Source organism: Anoplopoma fimbria, chromosome 6 (assembly GCF_027596085.1).
Source record: "Anoplopoma fimbria isolate UVic2021 breed Golden Eagle Sablefish chromosome 6, Afim_UVic_2022, whole genome shotgun sequence".
In the NCBI taxonomy this organism is placed as follows: Eukaryota; Metazoa; Chordata; class Actinopteri; order Perciformes; family Anoplopomatidae; genus Anoplopoma; species Anoplopoma fimbria.
Window position 1 is genome coordinate 13,612,540 of NC_072454.1, and position 17,134 is coordinate 13,629,673.

Here is a 17,134-nt window from a genome sequence, read left to right on the forward strand (position 1 = left end):
ACGACTGCCTCTTTGGGCACAGTACATCTACACTCACACACAGAACCCGGAGCTCGGAGAGACCTGGTGTTCCTCAGCATCCCAGAAAGCCCATAATAAGAATGAGAGGGACATTGCAAGGATTAGCATAGTGGCATTGGGGAGATACAGATGGGGTCTCAGCGTGTCTCTAATGAATGTGGTCTTTGGAGTCAGTAGATCTGCCTGCTGTACTGTATGTGCAGAGGTTTATACGCTCCAGCTCCACTTATTTACTTGGCCTCAGTTCAGGTCCCACTAAGATAAGTGCCAGGTGATGACGTGAGGGCTCTGCAGGTTTGACACAGATAGTTCTGAACCCTGTAGCTCCCAGCGAGCATGCTCCCTGTGTGTTTCTTTATAGTCCAGAGGGGGCCGGGAGCCAAGAGGTGACACATAGCAGCGATGAGGAGGGGGCCAGGCTGTGAATAACTAATAACTAACTAATAAACGATAGCAGAGATCCACAAAGGAGAAGAAGGAGTGGATGTGGTAGTGAAAAGTTTGCTCCGAGAGTTTCTGTACATCCCCATTTAGCAGTGGAGAGAGTTAGGAAGGGCAGGAGAGAGTGACGGCTACAGCAGTCCAGTCTGGAGACGGCTAGAGATGAGTAGCAGCACAGAGAAGGGGAGCATCCAGAAAGAAAAGCCTGAACGCTTGCGCTCCCCAGAGGACCGCGTCCCTCCAAAGTAGGCCACCTGGGCTGCAGAGAAAGAGGCAAAACAGAGGTTAGCCGACATCTGCGTCTTTATGGCTGAAAGAGAGCTCATTCACATGGGGGAGTTAGTCATGCAGGACAGCGGGGTGCAGAGAGCAGACACGTTCAGAGGAATGCTAGCACCTCTAAGCCTTAACTCAAAACCAGAGTAATTAAGGCAGCTTAAGGCATCTCATACTCGGGCAGTGCTCGCTTTGTTCTCCTGATCTTGGTAATCCAGCTAAGTCTACCCTGACTCTGCCAGGACCACTCACCCACACAGGCTGACCCATCATCGTTGGGCTCAAAGCCCTGGTTGCATCTCCTCTTGGCGCGGCACTTATAGCTGCCATAGGTGTTGGTGCAGACAGGGCGGTCAGAGGGGCACACAGTGGGAAACTGGGTACACTCATCTTCATCTGAGGGAGGGGGGAGTTGAGGGAGGGAAAGAGGCTATTTGTCTTGATTTAAAACAAGGACACAAGCATAGAGTGGTCAACAGAAACATCTTTGTATCTTACCTGTGCAACGGCCATTCTCATTCAATGCAAACCCGTGACCACACTGTAAGACACAATTAGTTTAATAAGGAACAAGAATGTTTTTGAATAAAAAAATTCTTAAACTTGCTATGTGTAGGTTTTTTTGATTTGATTATACAGAGGGGTGACAAATTAAGGGAAAAGCTGATAAAATGAGTGGAGAAACATAACTAACGCAGATGTTTCCATTCAGAGCGAGGCCCATTTTGCTGGCATTGTTGGACCTACTTGTGCCGTTAGAAGGGTTATTGCTGATCAACACAAACTTATTCTGAGGGATCACCTTAATCCTACAATGAACTAATTCTGTGCTCTCTTCTATCATGACAATGCCCTCAAACCACAGGACAGGAGAGGTCACCGAATGGTTTGATGACTATGGAAATTGTGTGAATCATACAGTATGCCATGGCCTTCACAGTCACTAGATCCCAACTAAACTGAACATCTATATGAGATTTTGGCGTGTTTTTTACATGTTAAAACCGCACTCATGACCACCATCACCAAAACACCAAATGTGAGAACATTATTTTGAACAATGCAGTTAATCCCTCTAGTCGACTTCCAAAGACTTGGATAATCAAATTCAATGAACATGGAAGCTGCTCTGGAGGCTTCTAGAGGCCCAACACCTTACATATACATTTTATGTTGGTTGTTCCTTTACTTGTCAGCCAACCGTAGCATATATAAGTTATCATTACATTACATTACAGTCATTTAGCAGACGCTTTTATCCAAAGCGACTTACAGGAAGTGTATTCAACATAGGTATTCATCGTGATGGCGTATATTTTTGATTTGTAGAAAGATATAGATAAACCCAGTGATTTTTTTGTGAGGTCTATCAGTGCCAGGCTTACCTGGGGAAAAAATGAACCACTGATCCCCACTAACCGCTAGAATAATACCTGGCCTCAACGTTAGCTGTGTTGGGATTTGACTTAACAGAATTTAATTGTAAAATATGCAACATACTGTAAGAGCACAAAACTTAAATTATCAGGGGCTTGATAGTAGACTTTAACTCAGGGATTCTCTTCAACAAAGGATTAGTAAAGAAACAGATAGGGTAATGCACCGTAAGCCTGGAGTCTGAGTTCCTTTGAGCCCCCTCATCTCTGTGCAATGCTTAAATGACCACTGGGAGAGCCAAAGAAGCACATTCTCTAAATGTGCACATTGTGGCTAAACAAATCCTAACAAAAGGATCTATGAGATGATGAGAATTTAGAACCATGAACTACCGCTGTACCTCTATTTCCACAGTAGGAGTGACTTCTTCCTCATCTCTTGGATAGTGGATCTCCAGCACCATGTTGATGTCTGAAGGCTCCAGGGGTCGCGCAGCTGAACGACCGTCTGGCCAGTAGACCTCGACATTAGTGGCAACATCCTTACCTGGTCAGACAGACAGAAGGGACACAACACACACAGAGGAACATTCACATGTCCTTTAGTCATTCTCAAAGGTTTAATAAAGCTCCCTCTCTTTTTCACTGGCACAAACACAGTGGGAGACATAGTGGAACTCTTCTCTCTCCATTAACTACTTTAATCAGGCATAAAGACAGACCCTCTCCAGAGGGCCTCTGCAGCACTTAATTAAAGTGGCATTTCTAATGTAAACAGATCTTGAGTTACCTTGCCAGACAGCGATTTACTCAGCAGGTGCTCTGCCTGAGAGCCAAAGAATATTTCACCTGTTCTGCATCCGTGGGACACCCTCTCATTTAGTGGTGAGGAGTGTATCTACCAGGAGTCAGGTTGTTTTGCAAGTGTGGAGGTTTTTCCTGACACCTCGAGGTGTGGAAAGTTTGCTCATTTAGTGTGTTGTGAGTAATCATGAGGCATTAAAATTGAGGGCCTCCAATTGGACAGAACAGAGACAGGCCTGGTTGGTTGACAAAAATTTGCTGGTTTCGCAACTCAAATTCAATTTGCTGCTTTTCCCAGATTTCTATTATCGTAAAGTGATATCATTGGGTTTTAGGCTGTGCGTTAAACAAAACATGCAATCGGAAGATGTCAATAAAAGGCTAATAGGTTCAGGACAGCTTTGTGTCTTTTAATTGTTGAAATAAAAACATACCAAGGCCAAAGTGGGCGACAGGCTCCATCTCACACAGGTACCCCGAGCCACCGTCGATGATCCTTGTGTGTGGGCCGCTCTTTTTAGTGTACAACACAACTTTAGCTCCTCTGGCGAAAGCACCAAACTTGGTCCTAGGAATCACTCTCAGCCAGGCGTTTGTGATCCCCTTAGGCACAAACAGAATGAGAAAATGGAGGATAATGGTTAAGATTACACAACGCTGAGTATTTTTAAGATTTTAAAATGTCTCACAAACACATACCTGGTTGACTTTGTAGACAGAGAGCGGCTGAGCTGCGCTTTCACCATGAGAAATCAGCAGTTCCAGACGGCCATCACCATCAAAGTCTGTGGCTACTGCTCCTGTAATGATGCAGCTAAACACTTAAGGATACATTTATTATCCACATGCAAGGGAGCATAATGTTTCAGCAGTCATAGAACTAATTATGTGGAACAAGCCTTTTTTTCTTTTTATGAAGCACATGAGGAAGCCCCAATGGAGCTCTGGTGCCATCTAATGGTGAGATGTTTGAACAGGCTGTTCTTTCACTGCTTATCATTGTTGTAAGATGTCTGTCTGTTCTGCCACACTCACCGGTTCCTCGTCCTTCAGGCTCTGATGCCTCCCCAACATTCAACTCTTCTATTTGGGGATCTCCATGCTCTCTCCTGCTCACCCTATCAAATCAATATCACAGCAATTACTCATCAAAACACTGTAAAACATAACTACCAATGCCTCTCTCTCTTTTTCTCCCTCTCTCTCTCGCTCTCTCTCTCGCTCTCTTACTCTACAGATTAAGATTGTAAAAACAACATTACATTTTTGCTTGCATGTTTATGCATCAGTAATAATACTCCATTAATGTAATGTAATATCAGACATGACAGACAAATGGTAAAATGAACAGATACAATGTAAAAGTTGAGTCTGGCCCTACAATACATAATATACTCAAATTAACGTCCCCTTTCCTATTTGTATTTATGCCTGCTTTAAAAACGCTCGAGGAATAATGAGCCAATGACTCTGGCACTCATCAAAGTGCCAGACTTTCATTCCTCTTCACATCAGAAATACAAGAGGGAACCACTTCTTATATGCTTATTAGTAATTATTAGTGATAGATACCTAATGAAATATGTTATCTTAAATAAATAAGTATAAGTATATATGTATTTCTTACTATTTCTCTTTTTTATGTTTGTGGTTGTATTGGATTGTAATTGTCAACTACTTGAAAAGAATTTGGTCAAAAGTTGTTTCTTTAAATACGGTCTTGATTTGAAGGTCTTCAGAAAGACATTAGTTGGGAGAATTCATGCTCATTAACTTTACTGCCTTTACCTTTAGTGACAAAGCATTTCTATATCCAAGTTTCCTCAAGTTATAATTTAATTTCACAGTGCACTAATGTGCTGATCCTGCTTGTTAAACCCCTAAGCCCAGCTAAATATTGATTAGTCGTATTATATTACTTAGCTTGGGCACAATAGTTTGAGCTTTTTAGTGCCAAAGAGCAGATTTATATTAGCTGATTCATCTTCACACTATAGAGCCACAGGCTGCGGAGCAGTGACCCCTGTCGGACATCATCGTGTCCAGGAAGACAAATTCTCCACCGTTGAGCTGGCCAGCGGGAACATTCAGATCAAGGAAACCTCTGGGGCTTACACTGATTATTGATATTCAGTATGAATTGACCCACCAGCTCATGACAACTTTCATCATGACTTCTGCATCCTGTTCAGAAAAATATGCCAGATAAGATTTTTATTCAGACAGGATGGATTTATTCTACTATTAAGAGCTAACAATTGATATCTAATATACTGCATTTTATTTTGTAGACTGAGTTCATTAATATTATCTAGAGAGGAAGACAAACCCTGATCCAAGAAGAGAGCTAAAACTGTCTTAATGAAAGATTCATTCATGTGTGGAGGAGGAGGCGGGATGCCAGACTAGATAAGTATCCTTGGCTGGGAATTTAAAATTCTCTTCAGCTTCCAAGCCAAGTTTTAGAATATTAAATCAAGACACAAGGTAGTCCATTAAGCTCATGATCAACATGCTTTTAAACCTTAGTATCATACTAGTATAACATGTGTATGTACATATATGTGTGTCTTGTGTTATTTCTGTGTGAGGACCTGAAGAGCCTGTTGGCGGAGGGGCCCCTGTAGGCGATGTTATTAAAGAAGACCTCCATCTCGTTGTCATTGTCAAAGTCAGCAGCCATGACGGTGCGAACCGGGGACGGCATAGAAAACTTCTGGGATGCAATGTCCTAAACAAGAGAGAAAACATAAGGTGATTAGTGACACACACACACACACACACACACACACACACACACACACACACACACACACACACACACACACACACACACACACACACACACACACACACACACACACACACAGTAACACACATGCCTTTACAGAAGCCAAACAAATGCATGAAGTAATTTTATGCTTGAAATTACTTTTTACTAACAAATTGTAAACACAGTCTTTGCCTGTACTCTAGGTGTATGAATCATCAAAACGTTTCTTTATTGCAATGCTCTTCACACATTTATGTCACACCTTAACTTCTTGGTTTCTCTTATATTATTCATATGTTTTTTTCCCTTTTTGAAAAAATGTCATAAATTAATTATTTATTATTATCGTTTTGGAGTAAGAGCAAGTTTTAGGGTTATTAGTTAATAATCAAATACTTAAATAAACACAAAGTACATTTCTTTTTTCTTATTCTTTATGCTGACCCATTCGGTGTGAATGGGTGAGTGATGAAAAGTAGTGGTGTTAAACTACTAGAAGACTTTAAGACTAGGTCGGAAGAGTAGAAAAGCACTATAAAAATAAATTGACCATTTACTACGAGCATCAAAAGCAGCCAACTTGCTACATTGTTGCAAGTTGTCGTTGTCGTTGAAATGTTGCTCAAGCGCTTGGTGATGTAGTTATGTTGCACTGGGAACAGGCTTAGGGCATTTTTTTAGATGGAATGTAACAGAGTGAAACAAAATTATATGAATGGTTGATGCTTCACCGGGCCATTGGAGCGCTAAAGCAAAGGGTTTGAGTTTTGTAGGGCGTCACGCCCGTCACATGTCGGGTGTCAGCATGCAGCTTCATGTCACTGGCATACATTGAAAATGACTCGTAGCCTGTTGCTATGTCGCCCGTATAGTGTGAGCACAGCACTGGTGGCTGGAGAGACTGTTCCATAACATGAAGGTCACAAGTTCAATCTCCACAACATGTCCATCAATAATCAGTAAGTGAGTCCTTGAGTTAGACGTTGATCCGTCATATGCTCACTCACTGTAAGTTACCTTGGCTGATAAGCGTCATCTTAAGCTTAAATATAAGAACAAAGGGCCTTTTAAATCCTTTTGCATCAGATAGACTGCAGCTCCCCTAGCCCAAAAAAGTCTCCTCAGCAGAGGAGTTTTTGCACAAGAAAGTAACGGATATCTCTCCGCTTCAGTGACACGGTGATAAGTCGGGGAAGAGTTATAGAGCAGCCCTTCACTCCCTCCAGTATTTACTCCCTGTTTTAATTATAAGGCTCATAAAGCCGGGGCTGGGGAGGGCTCACAGTGACCTTCTGCTTCTCAGGTGAAGGAGAGGGGATGGCCAACTGAGGGCCAAAAGGGAGGGAGGGACGATTCTCCATTTACTATATTACAAGGTGGAAGAATATATGTTCCATAAGGAAAGAGAAGTGGACTCTCACCAAAAAATGATGGAACACAAAAACATGAAATGTAAAGGATAAGAGGGGGGATAGTTGAGAAAGAAATGTTTTTCTTCCAACAAAATATATATTTTTTATATTAAATTAATAAATGATATTATAAATGTGTTTATTTGAAATCATAAACTTATAATAAAGTACTTTATTACTGTTAATAATCCCTTTAAATACTAACTAAATATGTGTGGGTGTGTTTTTGCATGTGTGTTAAACCCACTGCAGGGAAAACCTCGGCAATAGATTTTAATTAAAGCACAAACAGGCCTAATCTGCACTTTCTACTGCTCAGGCAAGCTGCTGCTTCAGCCCAATTTAATTAGCGGTTTACTGGAGTGATACAACAGCTTCATTATACATGCCAAAGGTCAACACAGCTGGTAAGAGTGTCAGCTTGTGTTGGGGGGAGGGGTCTTAAATGTGTTGTGGATTTGTGATTTAACAATCGTGGTTAAAAAAAAAAACATGGTCTAGATATTCAATTTGTCTTTTGTGTGTTTGTGTTTGCATTAGAGTGCATTGTGTGTGTGTGTGTGTGTGTGTGTGTGTGTGTGTGTGTGTGTGTGTGTGTGTGCGTGTGTGTGTGTCAGTGTGTGTGTGTGTGTGTGTGTGTGTGTGTGTGTGTGTGTGTGTGTGTGTGTGTGTGTGTGTGTGTGTGTGTGTGTGTCACACTGATGGAATTGTCTCTGGACTAAGCATCACACATTAACCCCTTATTTGACCCCTATAAAGATGTCTCTTGTGACGTTTATCTCTTTGGGAAAAGATGCAGTCACAGCTGCTGACCGATAGATCACCGAGCATGAAACCTCTGCAGATTTACACGCAGCAGAGCCCGTCTCTGTGTTCACCGCTGTTCACCGTACTACACGAACACATGCACACTGAATGCTGTCTCACAGAAGTTGCCTATAATCGAGCTGATTGAGTAAATCACCGTCCATCCGTCTTTAAATCACACTAAATCCCAAAGTGAGCCAGCACCGAGTGGTGCTAACTCACTAGCCATCCGTTAGCATTGATAACTCTCGTGATTCACAGAGTTAATAGGTGAGACTTGCTGTCTTTGCGCTGCTTGTTCATTAGACATTGATTCTGGACAGAGAAGAAGAGAGAGAACCCCAACCTCACTCTGAAATGCTTCTGCCTGATATCCTGACTGGATCATTCGATACAAAGTCTGTACACTTTAAATGAGACCTGGTGACTCTGGATTATCTACAGACCGACACATGATCAGCTTTCTTTGGAAATACTTTTTAGCAAAGAATACCCCCCCCCCCCCAAAGAAAAAAGATGTGTCAGAACATATGCGTTTGGTCATTTGGGTCAGCTGATAATAAAGGCTTCAGAATGCTTCAAACAAATTGCTTGTCAGTTTGTCTGGCGATGTCTGAAATCTGGCAGGAGGGGGGCCTTTCCAAAATCAACAATCAGACATTATGTCTACTATATACAGCTACTGGCCTGGTGTGTTAAGGTGGGACAGCTATTACAGTTTTAACTTTTCTCTAAAGTTCCTCTTGTTCGCTCTTCATACAACTACTTCAGTCACTGTTTTACATGTGCAACTGAAATTGTGTGCACATCCCTTTTCATTTTTGTCTGGCCAGCAGCCTTGTCACCTTACCTTTTATTGTTAACATTTGGAACAGTTATGTAAAATTGTGACGCATCAACCAGCCAAGTTTGTTTAAAACATACTGAGACTTACTTTTAAGCCGATATTGATTCAACATTTTTGTTTAACTATTGGCGTTTTTGTGCATTAGGAGTTGTTAAATACCCTGGATTGACTGGACCCACCTTGAACTTCTGTTTGCGGTTATTCAGCTGAATATACAGGCGATGAGGTCCATTCCAGTTCCCATAGACGATGTCTGTCTTGCCGTCACGGTTGAAGTCAGCCAGAGCGACCCCTCTGCCATGCTGCATCGGGTCCTCCACGCCTACAGGTATAAGGTTATTCACTCTAACGTACAATAAAGCCTGCCTTGTGTACTGTTTTTGCAGGATTTGTTTTGTGATTAACTGATCCAAGGCTATGATCTGTTAAACTGTACATGTTCCTCTTACCAGCCTGCTGCGCCACATCAGTAAAAGTTCCATCTCCGTTGTTCCTGAACAGGAAGTTGGGACCATACTCGTTGTCGCAAAACACATCGGACAGACTTTGGCTGACAATGGGACCCACCACGACTCCTCGCCCTCCTGCACAAACGGAGACAGAGAGACAAGGCTCGACGGTAAGAGGAAATGAGTCAGTTAAAAAGAGGTGAACACAGTGTTTTAGTAAAATTACGGCAGGAATGTTGAAACAACGGAGTGAACAGAGGGAGAGATCAGCGCCACAAGAAATGTGAATGGTGAGAGATCAGATAAACACATCTAGGCACAAGCGCAAACAAATAAAAAGAATGAATAGACGCAACACATGCTGAGAATCTTTTGCTTTAACCAAAAGCTAACAGTAATTTTCTCATGAAAAGATCTTTGTGACTGTTCTATAAGCTCTCAATATCACTCCAGGATTTTCCAATGACATTCTATAAAGTGAAGTGTCTCCCTAAAGTGTCTCATCTGAGACCAGCAGAGTCTAATTATGGAGTTGAAAGGGCTTTGATTGCCCTTCTAGTATGCAGAGTCAGTGCTGTGAGTCAGGACTCGCTCCTGATTTACTGGCCCGCTCCATCAGCCCAGACAAATATCACTCGCCCCCTATGGCCATAAACCACTAATGTCCCTCCAGAGATATGTAACCATTAGATATGCAACTTCGCTGCCTGTCCCCCCGCTCTGATTAACGGCGGTTTGATGACAAAGCCATCCACCGTACATCATTCACAGCAATTCTGGGTCGACTCACCCTGCCCCTCTGGTGGCTTGGATGACATCATGAATGTAAAAAGGATCCATAGATGATGAAGATTTATTGTTATGCTCAAATACAAAGTCGTCTCCCTTTTCCAAAATTTACTTGGACATCAGCGTCAAGGACTTTTCAATGCTTACAATAAAGTATCATAGAGGCAGCGCTATTATCAAAGAAACAAATCATAGAGAAATCATTCATTTTGGCATTTATTGTTCTCCTCTACGATACCAAAACAGGTATCCATCACAGGGTTAAGCGAAATGTTGATCCAAGTGAGCAGAGGTGCGGTGATGAATTTCAGTGCTACTGGTGAAGTAAAAAAATATCTATTTCAAGGTTATCCATTAAGTTTCAAAAGCATTTAAATGGCAGTTCAGATCTTTATTTTCTCACCAAAAAAGAGCTTTTGCAGCTTAAAAAAACAATTAAAACACATTCAACATTTAAGACAATAGAGGCTGTTACATTGGTGAAGACAATGCACACAATGAAAATACAACAAATGGTCAATGAGATTAAAAAAAGTGCTCGTGGGTGTGAGATGCAGTTTATGGTATGTGTGCAAATGGAATAAATTAAACTGTTACATTTAAATTTCAGACGTCTGTATCTTCCTTAAAGAGAGGATTATGTGAAACTGCTTAAATGGGTTTGGCTTTTTGGGTGAATTGTCAACTAGAACTGTCCAACAGGGAAGGATTTTTCTCAACAGGGATTTAACTGGCGACTCAAATCCCCTTACAAACCAATCAGTAGGAGGCTCAGGAGTGATTCTTTGACCAATCTGTAAAACAACATTAGCCGATCCCTGTCAACATTAAAAACAAATAACCTCTGCAGAAACACTTTCAAACTGACTGAGCTGATGAAATGCACATAAAATGCTCCGTGCAGTAGTGACATACGTAGTTGTATCCACGCCTTCAGAGGTCTAGGGTAACCCTAGCAGGCTGTGATGGATGCCGTCTCTTGGCCGGAGAGCCTGTCTGATGTATGTGCGTGTCGCCCTTCGCCTTCGCTTCCCTGCGACTTTGGCTGGAGTAAATAGCTGACAGGGCCAAAAGAGCCCACTAACACTTTTCTCTCTCTCTCTCTCTCTCTCTCTCTCTCTCTTTCTCTTCGCACGCTTACACTCATCATGTTCTCTTTCATCTCTTGCTTCTTTCTTTTTTTCCTCACCTGGCACCCGTCCAGCACCCTCTCTGTACTGAAGTCCTATATTTCAGACTCCATGGGTACAGCAAGCACATGCTCTAACCAGTCTCTACAGATGTCTGTGTAAATCAGACTGAAGGTGCAGTTGGGATGAAGGTCTACGTCTCACACACACACACACACACACACACGCACACGCACACACACACACACACACACACACACACACACACACACACACACTAATTTCAGCATACTTACCAGTGAACTTATTGACTCCGGCCTGCTCTGCCACATTGGAGAGGGCAATGATGCCCTGTGAAAGATCACTGGCTGCCTCATCCATTTCAATGAGAGCATGAGGACCCACGTTGCCACTGGCATAGTTGGCTATATAGATGGCATAGCGCCCTGTACCCTGGAGGAAAAAAATCAAACGGTTTACATTTAGATTTTATTAATTCAAGAATTGGAAAATACCTGCAGCTCTCCCCTCGCTGTCCTTAGCTCTGCCTACAAGACGAACAGCAATTTGCACATGCTTCATACATTAACCTATAGAAGTTCTAGTCATTCATTTCTATCATCATCCAGATCTTGTTTCGACCCCAATCCTTCCTTTTCTGTGGCTCTCAAGCATGTTGGTTCCTGAATACGTAAATCTGACCATGAAGATATCCTTTCACTCAAAACTGCATTAACAGATTTATTCTGTCAAATTTGTTGCATTGTTTTCAAATCGTTGTTTGAGACATTGTTACAAAATGCAATTATAGCTGCTTTAAATAAAAGCCAAATACAGAGTTGGGCAGCGTAGTTTTAAGTAAACTAAAACAGGATCCATTTTTTTTTTCTATTTTTATGAATATTAAACACGGTTTCACCTTCACCCAATGAACCCTTTTCCTTCTCCGTTATCTCCCTTTACCCTGTTTCCCACCTTTTACACCCTCTCTCTCAGCCTCTCTCCCTACTCCTTCCTCTGCCTCCCTTTGGAGATTAATTTCACACTCCATTATCAGTCAGAGTCCCTGCAGACACAAACTCACAGACGGAACCACACTAATAGACTACACACTGGATTCCAATGAGCTTTCCCACCAGGCCTAGCATATTTCAATCAATACAAACACATACGCAAACACAAACACACACACACACACACACACACACACACACACACACACACACACACACACACACACACACACACACACATTCATGCCATTTCACTGATAACTTTACTGTATTTTTACAAGACAAGAAAAGTAAATGAGTCTAGTTGATGTAAATGTCATGAAGCGTCACATTATAGCCTGCTGAGGTGGGGGGGGAGTGGCGCACACACACACACACACACACACACACACACACACACACACACACACACACACACACACACACACACACACACACACACACACACACACACACACAGTCATTCACTTGACAAAATGAGAATGTACTACAATGAAAGACCTGAAGGCCACTGGCAGTTACTTAACAAACTTAAAAGTCAACGATTTTTCAATAAGTCTTTACCCAAGGCTAATTTCTGTCACTGGAATTGGCATTGTGAATAGTGTGACATGCATGCCTGCAAAGTGCATGCAGGTGCAGGGATATGAGACTGTGTGCCCTTTACATCAGTCTTAACAGCTATCACTGAGAAGCCTGAATGAACTACCACCTCTAATGTAGCATTTCCATTCTTTTGTTTTGAAAGGTGCTTTTTATCGAGCGCATTTCCAATTATTCTGGCTTTTAAAAAATCTACTTATAATCAGGATATCGCTCCTTGCTGCCAGTGCAAAGTGAACCACTCAATCAGTTCAGAGTGAGTCCCCTCAATATGTCACCTTCATCCGTTTGTATAAGACTAATGATGGGACGTCACTTTGAAGGAGACTGGGATGGATGAAACAGTTGGATGACCAATTATCCCTCTTTTTTTCTTGAATGATAACACATTATTTATGAGTAAGCAAGAACAAACAACAAGATGCTCTGGTTTTGGCCTATGCAACCCTCTGCTGTCGTTCCAAATCTGTTGTAATAAAACTTGCTCGGCAATAGGAAAATGTATTCTCTCTCTCCGTCAGTTTGCATGGAAGAACACACATCAGGTTTTTGGCGTCCTCTAAAAGCATTATGCCATTAAAAGCAAATATCTTTCCAATCAGTCTGGCAGCTGCACAACCTATTGGTGTTCAGTGAGATGGGACTGTGGTTAAAGAAAAAAACTATTTTAATCCCTACTGTCCTCTTTCCACTATCACTTTCTTTATCGCGTCCTCTGATTGGAAGTGAGAACTGTATGCGCGTGTGTGAGATAAGAGACAAAGACAGAGTGTGTCAGTCAGAGAGAGTAAAAAGGGAGTAAAGGAGGGAGAAAGAGGGAAGAAAACAATGGGAAAGAGACTGAGAGAAAACGCTACGGGCAGAAAGCAGTAGTGTGCAGTCATCACTCCTCCCCTCGTACGATGTTCTATAAAACAAACGAGCCCTGGCTTCTGTAATTACACTGGTGCGATGGACAGAAGAGAGAAAATGGCACACCATTCCCCCAAATGAACTGTCATAGCACATGCAGAGAAGGGCGGCGTAGGCAGGGCATGAGTTATCACTGGTAAACAAACAGAAGCACCCATGCATGTGAACAGAAGACACTCTGGGGAGTTTGTGCGTGTGTTTGTGTGTGTGTGTGTGTGTGTGTGTGTGTGTGTGGTATGGATCTGCATATACTCTACTTTTCTTGTGTGTTTGTTTGTGTGTGTGTGTGTGTGTGTGTGTGTGTGTGTGTGTGTGTGCGTGTGTGCGTGCGTGCGTGCGTGCGTGCGTGCGTGCGTGCGTGCGTGCGTGTGTGTGTGTGTTTGTGCTCGTAGTACCTTTCTGTCCACACAGGCCACTGAGCGCCCAGCCATTCGGTTGGCCACATCTCTGTGTTCGTTAATGTTGTCGTTCAGCAGATCTTCAAAGCGTCCATTACGGAACTTAAACAGCTTGTCAGAGTATGTTGCCCGACCTTGATGCGGCGAGACGCAGAGTTCAGGAGAGGCAAAGATTGTTGGGAGAGTAAAGAAGTGTTATGCAATACAAGAACCGTGGGTGATTGGAAACACAAGAGGTTGTTGTGGTTGTAAAGTGACCCCTATCATTTTTATGTGAGGTGTTGTAGTTTTGACAGCGTACACTCTGTGGCTCTCCGATTGATTAATAGCAGCACAAAGCTTATCTGTTATCTGATGAAGATAAGACTAATATCTGCATACTGATTCTCCTGCTTTGTCTCTGTACAAGAAAAGAGGCACAACCCCTGTGAGAGAGTGTGTGCACACATACATTATTTTTGTGATAGTGTACCAGTGTGTGTGAGAGCATGGACTGTACCAGAGAAGGCGTTATTGGTGTTAAGGACATAAATCTCCTCCCGACCGTCTCCGTCGATGTCACACGCCGTCACTCCGATGGCGTTGCCTTGGCGGTCTCTCAGAGCGTAGAACGGGGAGCTTTGGTTGTCAACAGCGATGTTGAAAAGCCTTTTCTGCTGCTTGTCGTACTTCAGCACCAGGTTCGGGCCGTTGTAGCTGTCAACAGAAACCAATGACACAGCTGTTATATTTTCATTACATAAGAGGAATCTTGAAGACTGAATCATGGAGTGGCAATTTTTGTTCTACAAATCATTAGTAGTGACTTATGTTGCCTAAAAATCCTGAAAACAATGCTTCTAGCCACTACTAATAAGCTCCCCATCAAACTGTCAACATGTAATGTAACTCAGTGGAGTTGCATTATGGGTAATGTATCGTTTTGACAAGGAAGAATGCCTGGGATGATAAAAGGGATGTCTCTGTTTCTGCTGCATCAATTTGAATACTTATTTTTTAAATTGTCCAGCATTAATCCAATACTGTTAGTAGTAGGTATAGAGATGCACTTATTGCAATCTTCTTGGCCGGTTCTGATTTTCAATTTCCAGTGTTTTAAGTCAGACCTGCAGATTCTGATTTCAGCCGTTTCCCAAGTTCAACTGTCCCAATGACACTGTAAACCATAACAATTGTAAATTTTTATATTTTAAAAAACTATAGATTTGGATCTATAGTGGTTATTTGCATAAAAACACACAATTTAAATGATTAGGATGTAAATTATTTTATTTTTATTTTATGACTTGCTTGGATTACAAAAAAATCTTTAAATTAGTCGTTTTACTTATGTATTATAAGCTTCTTAGAGCTAGTGTTACAAAGTTAAACAGATCCTAATTTAGATTAATCTGTAATATTGTATGCACCTTCAGACAACTGTAAACTGTAAACTCTATTCAAGTTTCTTGCTGAAATCTTAATTTTACAAGATTACATTTGAACACATCATGATAGTGTTATACTTTACCTTCATCAAATACTTATTTTGGAGAAATGGCAAGCTTTTCTCGCTCAAATCAAGGAACTTCCACACTGAATGTGTGTGTGTTGTGACGTTAAGGTCTGCGCCACTGTGTGCCAACGTCAACGCCGATCGATCGGTACATCTCTAGTTATAGGAGTTCAATGCCAGTCTTATAACTAGTTCCCTATAACTAAAACAAACAGCATTCTCCATGTTTAACAATCAGTTTTTCATTTTCATAATTGTTATAGCTAATTGTTTTAGGATACCAATTAAATCAATCATCCTTTTGAAAACACCAGGGTCACTATAGTGACGCAGAAGCCAGACTTTTGCATAGTATCTTGATGCAGAAGTGTTTGAGGCCAGACTGCCATGAGAAATGTTTGACAAAGCCTGTTAGTGACAAAAAAAGAGGCCACAAGGAGAAAAATCTGACTTTATCAAAACTTTAAACACTCTTCTAAGTTCTGACTTTAAAAAGTCTGATTATGAGAGAATTGTCACACAAAAGTGGGACCACAGTGACTTCGTGTGGCTTTTTCCTCCTTTATCTGTATAATAAAAAGTGTAAGAGCAACATTAACTGAAACCCTCTACCCTATGATTCTTCTAAACCCAATGAAATGACATCCTCTATGAGGTTTAGTAATGCCTTCCTGTCCAGGATACCTGCTGAATAGGGTGTATTGGCCAAATGACATTTATTAAGCAGGGTCATTTTGGTCCATCTATATTCTGTTAAGCATTGGGAAATTCATTGCCGCTTCACTGGATAGAGGCAGGCTTGCCAAACTGTTCCCATCAATGGCTCTCCATCCAATCACATCAATTTTCATCAGCTGAGTGAGCCTCGGGGCACACTACCATCTCTTGTCTTTTACTCTTTTGCCTTTGTCTTCAACCTTTAGCTTGGAAAATGACAATGCACTTTTTCTTCAGCCTCTGATTTAGAGTTGGATATCAGTCACCACTGAATTCATTGCTCTAATTGTGTGTCATGAAAAAACTATTGTGCTTGTGATATCAGGGATTTAGGATTCACGAAGCTTGAATAAAAGTAACAAAAGGCTGCTTTGCACAAACTGCCTCCCCCTTTCTCACCCAGCTACAAACATCTCCAGGTCTCCGTCCCCGTCCACATCGGTGACGGCCACCCCGTAGTTGAGCTGGGTGGGGTTGTTGTCATAGTCGGGAGGAAGGACGGTCTTGGTTATAGCTGAGAACATGGGCTCTGATCGCTGAGCCGAGGAGATGGCAGGCAGGAACATAACCAGCCACAACATCCTCACCTAAAGGGAAAAACACACCGTTTTTAACAGTTACATCTAAGGAAGGCTATTGTCATGCCCTTTGTCTGTTTTGCTGCTAAAAAAAAACCTTTCAAATGCATTTACAAAGAGCAAAAGTGCATCAATAATATGTCTGAATTAAAAATTTGAACAATGCTGCTGCTGTTCATCCGTAGAAAACACACACACACACACACACACACACACACACACACACACACACACACACACACACACACACACACACACACACACACACACACACACACACACACGTAAGAACA

General features: G+C 41.9%; 1 protein-coding gene across 1 annotated transcript; it reads right to left on the minus strand.

Moving 5' to 3' along the window:
• Window positions 1-593: 593 nt before the first annotated feature.
• On the minus strand, window positions 594-16,844 carry crtac1b (cartilage acidic protein 1b). Its single transcript, XM_054600543.1, has 14 exons — window positions 16,663-16,844; window positions 14,551-14,747; window positions 14,049-14,185; window positions 11,422-11,578; window positions 9,207-9,341; window positions 8,937-9,079; window positions 5,513-5,649; window positions 3,954-4,036; window positions 3,618-3,718; window positions 3,353-3,521; window positions 2,516-2,661; window positions 1,237-1,279; window positions 991-1,134; window positions 594-721 (listed from the first exon to the last, which is right to left on the minus strand). Exons 1-14 carry the CDS (start codon window positions 16,842-16,844, stop codon window positions 594-596), a joined length of 1,902 nt encoding a protein of 633 aa, XP_054456518.1.
• Window positions 16,845-17,134: the final 290 nt, after the last annotated feature.

Bases quoted from the DNA above. Each gene is read 5' to 3' on its own strand.
- crtac1b (XM_054600543.1), bottom strand. From the start codon at position 16,844: ATGTTGTGGCTGGTTATGTTCCTGCCTGCCATCTCCTCGGCTCAGCGA. The intron at 14,748-16,662 runs GTGAGAAAGGGG...TTCTGTTGACAG, and splicing joins CTGGAGATGTTTGTAGCTGG to CTACAACGGCCCGAACCTGG. The intron at 2,662-3,352 runs GTATGTTTTTAT...CTGTCTGACCAG, and splicing joins TGTCGCCCACTTTGGCCTTG to GTAAGGATGTTGCCACTAAT.